Source organism: Miniopterus natalensis, chromosome 2 (genome assembly GCF_054644295.1).
Source record: "Miniopterus natalensis isolate mMinNat1 chromosome 2, mMinNat1.hap1, whole genome shotgun sequence".
In the NCBI taxonomy this organism is placed as follows: Eukaryota; Metazoa; Chordata; class Mammalia; order Chiroptera; family Miniopteridae; genus Miniopterus; species Miniopterus natalensis.
The window spans coordinates 187,261,514-187,267,513 of NC_142082.1; the positions used below are offsets into that span (position 1 = coordinate 187,261,514).

The 6,000-nt window shown below is 61.3% G+C and overlaps 1 protein-coding gene across 1 annotated transcript in view; it reads left to right on the forward strand.

The window, feature by feature from the left end:
* Positions 1-4,968, forward strand: part of SHANK3 (SH3 and multiple ankyrin repeat domains 3) — a 48,393-nt gene extending 43,425 nt beyond the window's left edge. The window contains exon 21 of the mRNA XM_087815016.1: positions 2,482-4,968. Within this exon, the coding sequence (XP_087671142.1) occupies positions 2,482-3,079 (598 nt within the window). The 3' untranslated portion in view covers positions 3,080-4,968. The remainder of the gene's footprint in view (positions 1-2,481) is intronic.
* Positions 4,969-6,000: the final 1,032 nt, after the last annotated feature.

Genomic DNA, 6,000 nt, shown 5'->3' on the forward strand with positions numbered 1-6,000 from the left:
GCTTTGGGCAGCCTGAGGAGTATGGCTGGTCCTCTCCTTCCACTCTAGCTTGGTGGAACATGCTCCCTCAGTCCCTCACTTGTAGCAACCACCTCCTGGCACTAGCCCTAGTCTCTGGCCAGTGCCTCTCCAAGGGCGAATCTCTCCAGGGGCTCTGGAGCCTGCCCACCCTCATCCCAGGCCTCTGGCTCACCCCTGTCTGGTAGAAGGGCTCCAGCGCTGCCCAGACAGGCCTCCTGGAGCCCAGATCCTGCTTTGGGCTCTGGCCAAGCCTCTCCCCTGGGTGACCCAGTGCCCACCCTGTTCTCTCTGCCTTTGCCGTTTGGCTGTGGTCCTGCCAACTTGTCAATATGCTTCTGACACTTCTCAGACTCCAGGTACACCTGAAATGGCTCCACTGAAACTTAATCTTTGGGGCAGGGCCAGGCAGGATTCCACCCCAATGCAGGTCCCAGGCTAGGGTTGCTCTGTGAGGGTCCTGGTGCGGGTGCCTGTGTTGGGCCCAATCCTACAGGCCACTCACTCAGCATCTTCCCAGCAATGCCCCCTCCCTAGTGATCACTACTCCCGGCACCCATCACCCCCTTGAAATGCTCCCTTGGTCATTTTCCCTGCACTGCCCCTCACGGCGCCACGGAGACCAGGGGCTTCTCCTGGGAAGTGTCTGTTTCCTGGGCCCACCCCAGGTGTCCTTGGAGCTCCTCTCCACTGTGATCGGGGCATGGTCTGGCCTCTTCAAGTGTCTCTGCTCTGGGGCTGAGCAGTTGGGAGGAGATGGTAGGGACAGAGGCTGAGGAGAGAGCACCAGTGGAAGGCGATGGAAACAGGTCCAATGGGAGAGACAGAGCTGGGTTTCCAGGGAGAGGCTGCCCTGCACAGGTGGGAGATGAAAAGACAAAACCTGCTTTAAGGGGAGGAAGGATGCTGAGGGCACCCTGTGTGGCATGGGATGGGTGTCAGTCAGGATAGCGCAGAGATGGGTGGGGGAATCCAGGGGGGTTGTCCTTGGCCCAGGCAGAGGGGAGAGGTAGGTGCTAGAGAGAGGCCTGTCAGATGGCAGAGAGCGCAAGGGGACACTAAACAGCAGGTGCCAGGAACCTGCTGAGCACTTGCCACACACACAGCATTCCAAGTACAGCCTGTGGGTGGACCTCTGGTCTGCACCTCACACACCAAACAGGTCACTCAGGCAAACCGGAGCCACTCAGATTTGCCCCAGTTGGGCCTCACCCCCTGCCCCCAGCAGCTTCAGATTTGCTCTCTCCCATTACACCTGGACCCACTGCACCTGAGTTCCTCCTTCACTGGGTGTCTGGCCAGGGGTCCTTGCACCTGGCTGCCCTTACTGTGGTCGTGACTGTGGGCCATGTGCCTGCTGTGTGGGCCGGGCTGCTAACACTCTCTCTCATTGCTCTCTCCTGCTCATCTGCATGTGGCTGCTCTGTCTAGCTGCGCGGTGGTCCTGAGCGCCGGCTGTGTAAGTGAGCATGCTCATCCCATGCCTCTGTCCATGCGCTGCACCTGGCCGCCAGGTCTCTGCTCAGCTTTGTGGGGCTTTGGTGCCACTGACAGCCTCCTGAGGTTTCCCAACCACACTACGGGATGGGGCTGGGCAGGGGGTGGATGGGAGGGGGTTTTCCTGGTGGAGTCTCCCAGGCAGGCCTCAAACCCTGGCCATGCTGTTGAGGGACTGACTGGAGAGTTCTGCCAGGTAATGGGAAGTGAGGTACCATCTGTAGATGTGTGTACGTGTGCGTGTACGTGCGTGTGCATGCCCGCACACATGTGCTACATCTTTGTCATGAGCAGGCCCCTGCCACTCCTGCCACTGCTGCTGCATGTTTGTGACCATGTGTGGGTGCTGTGACTGCTGCTGCGTGCCGCCCTGCTCAGGGAGGCTGTGTCATGGTGTGTCGCTGCCTCAGACCTGCCCTGCACGTTCTGCTTGTCCCCGTGGTCTGTCCGATGCCACAGACTTGTTCAATCACGGCGCAGCTGTCCCTGAAGCCACCCCAGGTTTCTCTGGGTCTCCTCCTGAGAGCAGAGCTGTGTGTGGGGACGGGGAGGGTTCTGCAGAGTCTCACTCTCCAGGTCCTGGGAGGATGGGCAGTACCCAGAGCCAGTGTCTGCAGCTGTCAGGGATGGGCAGTCAGCCCTTTGCCATGAGAGGCTCTTTCCTCTGTGGGGCTGGCTGGTCTTGGAGCCCCTGTGGAGTGGAGGGGACTGCTGGTTATAGTCCCCATTGGGTATAGGCCCCCCCCCCCCCCCACACACACACCAGCAGGGCCCTGGTTCTCACCCGGGCCAAACAAATGGCAGAAGTGACCATGGGATCCCACCCTCTTTCTTCCTCTGGCCCTAAGGCTACCGCCCAGTCCCAGCCACCCTGAGCGTCCTCCTGGCCACTGACCCCGCCCCCTGCACACTCCCCCACCCCGCCTGGCGCCCCTCACCTGGCCTTGACCCCCTCTCCCTCCGCAGGCTCTTCAGCAGCCTCGGTGAGCTGAGCTCCATCTCAGCGCAGCGCAGCCCTGGGGGCCCGGGCGGCGGGGCCTCCTACCCGGTGCGGCCCGGCGGCCGCTACCCTGTGGCGCGTCGCGCCCCGAGCCCAGTGAAGCCCGCGTCGCTGGAGCGGGTGGAGGGGCTGGGGGCGGGCGCGGGGGGCGCGGGGCGGCCCTTCGGCCTCACGCCTCCCACCATCCTCAAGTCGTCGAGCCTCTCCATCCCGCACGAGCCCAAGGAGGTGCGCTTCGTGGTGCGCAGTGTGAGCGCGCGCAGCCGCTCGCCCTCGCCCTCGCCGCTGCCCTCGCCCACTCCCGGCCCCGGCCCCGGCCCCGGGGCCCCCGGCCCGCGCAGGCCCTTCCAGCAAAAGCCGCTGCAGCTCTGGAGCAAGTTCGACGTGGGCGACTGGCTGGAGAGCATCCACCTGGGCGAGCACCGAGACCGCTTCGAGGACCACGAGATCGAGGGCGCGCACCTGCCGGCGCTCACCAAGGACGACTTCGTGGAGCTGGGCGTCACGCGCGTGGGCCACCGCATGAACATCGAGCGCGCGCTCAGGCAGCTGGAGGGCAGCTGACGCCCCACCACCCCGAGCCCAGGCCGCGCCCTGCGGGCAGGGCCCCCACCCTGACCCCACCCCACCCCGGGCCGCGGGCTCGGCCCTGCCCCCCATTAAGGCGCCCGGGCCAGGAATGTTGCATGAATCGTCCTGTTTGCTGTTGCTCGGAGACTTGCCCTGTACATTGCTTAGTGCCCTCCCCAGCTGGCCAGCGAGCCCCACCCAGCACATGGTCAGGAAGGGCAGAGGCCGGGAGGCTGGAGCCGGAGGGGTTGGGGGTGGGGTTCTCCGGCCTGATCATCTCCCACACAGCTCCCGGAGGCTACTCTCCTAGAGGGGGGACCTAGTCCAGCATGCGAGGTCAGGACACACCTTGGTGACTCGGGGGGAGGGGGGAGACATTGGGGTTCTCGGTTGGGGGCCAAGGAGCCCCCTTGTTTTACATATTTTAATCCACTCTATATTTGGAACGAGAAAAGGAACAAATATCTCTGTCCTTAATAGCTTCCTTTCCCCGCCCCCAGCCCCCACTGGTTCCGCTGTGGCTGCCCAGTCTTCCATCTCTGGCCCCTCACTGCCACTGCCACCCCACGTGGGGCGGAGGACGCTCCAGCTGGTCTGGGGTTGGCCAGGGTCCTAGTAGCCTCCCTGGGGCCTTGCCTGGGCCTTCTCCCCTCGCTGAGCTATAGTGTGCCCCACGACCCTTCAGGTGCTGCGTGGAGGAGGGGCGGCAGGCAACCAGGCCTGCTGGGCACTAGCAAGGTCTGGTGGCCTGGGAAACTATTGCCCTGGGGGTGGGGGCAGGGCCCTGGCACCTGCTCCCAGCCATCTCCCTCACAGGGTCCCTCCCCAGGAGGGGTCTAGCCTCCTCCCCACACTGTTGGGCAACTACAGCAAAGAAGCCTCTGCCTCAGACCCCAAAGTCTCCTGTCCCCGCCCTGTGTGTGTGCACGTGTGACTGTGAAACTTGGTGCGACTGAGTGCATCGGAGCCCTGTGTGTGCCTGAGTGGAGAGCGGTCCGTGGGGCCGCTCCAGACTAGTGTGAGGGCTTCGGGAGCATGCGCAGGGTGCGTGCCTGTGAAAGCACCCCGTCTCCACTTCCAAAGAAAGTCAGAGGCCCCCCTGCCCCCTGGGACCTGCTGTTTGTCCCACCTGCCCTTCCAGAGTTTCACCTAGCCTGAGCAGGCTGCCCTGATGAAGCTCTGCTGCTTGGGGAGGCCCCCAAGGGCCCTTGGAGGCAGTGCCCGCCCCCCATCAGGCTTCTGGGGGATCCTAGGGAGACTCCCCTAGAGGCAGGCCACCACAAACCCTGGGGAGAAGCAGAGACCCCAGAGGGCACCCCAGCCCCCCTTACTGTGACTCCTCACACTCAGCAATGACTGACCTGTGGGGCAGGGGGGCCCTGGGACGTTTTTAAACCTAGGGTTTGGAGTCTGGACTAAGCTCCATCCACGTCACTCACAAGTTTCTGTTTATATTTCTAGCTTTTTTTAATAAAAATAAAAAACCCAGAAAACAGAAGTTTTCACAGCTCAGGGGCCCGGCACGCCGGTCTGTGCCGCTCGCCCCGTCCCGGCTCCCCGGCCTCATTCCCTGGGCAGTCACACCCAGTCACCCTTTCACTGACAGACCAGGTCACACACAGCAGCAGTCCCTGTACAAGACTGCCACATACACAGTCTCACACTCACCTGTGGGTTTTTGGTTCTGTTCAATTTGGGTTTTTAACTTTACAGGGTCAGTAGCTCTTCACCCCTCCTTTTGTATGGAGTTCCATCCAGGGGATTTCCCCCTGCTCCAGTCCTGAGGCCTCCTGACCCTGACGTTGTGATACACCCCACAGAGATCTATGTTTCTTATATTATTATTGATAATAATTATTATAATATTATTATGTAATAAATTTATAAGAAATGAAACTATTCTCAGTTGCCTGCTTGAAGAGATACTGGGAGTGCAAACCCTGCTGTCCCTTAGGTCACAGAGCCCTCCCCACCTCAGTGTGACCGTTTTGACCACATGCACTGGTGACTCACAGGTCCCTGTCTTTGACCCCATGCCTATGCTGACCTCCATGCCCACCTGCCTGGCTTCTTGCATCTTTCTGAGTTCTGCTGGACCTCAGCCTGTGCTTCCTGAGTTGGAGGTTTTCCTGTTTGCTCACTGAGTGGCCAGCCCCAAGCTGAAAGTCCAGTTGTCTTCTGTGGTCCCTGTCCTCTTTCCCTTCCAGGGCCCATTTTCTCAATCCTGCTGCTCCTGTCTGTCAGCCCTCTCTGTCCCTGTCATCCTGCCCCCAAAACTGCTGCCTGTGTTCAAGCCTCACTCCTCTCTGAGCCAACAGTCCCGTAAACAGCTAGTTGCTGCTGGCCCATGATGCGGGTCCCGTGTGGCACCTGTGGTGGGTGCCCTGCCCGGTGAGTGGAAGGGGGATGAACAGAGGTTCGTGGGTGGACATTCCCATGGAGTGAGAGTGAAGACCACAGGGTGCAGGGCTGAGAGAGGGCCAGGCCTGCAGAGGTGCCATGTCAGAGAAGTCAGGCACCAGCCACCTGGAGGGCTCGAGGAGGGGCAGTGGGTGCAGAGCTCAGCCACACTGAGTCAAGGTGCAGCACGAACGGGACAATGAGGAACATAGGCTCAGGCTCTCACTGGGTCAGGTGAGGCCAGTGGGCGACGCCTCCAGGGTAGGGTGCAGATCCCAGAGGAAGTAAGAATGGGTGGTGGAGAGAAGCCATGGGGGGAGAAGAGGAAAGGATTCAGGTGTCTCTGTTCAGAGGTGGTGCAGGGACAGAGGGACTTCGGGGAGCCAGTGAAGGTCTGGGTGGCCTCAGGGGAAGGAGAGGAAGGCCTTGGCGAGGTGAGACCGTGACTGCTGGGTTGTCGGACCTCGAGAGGCTCATCGTCTGTCTAGAAAGCCCTACAATTTCAATTTTCAACA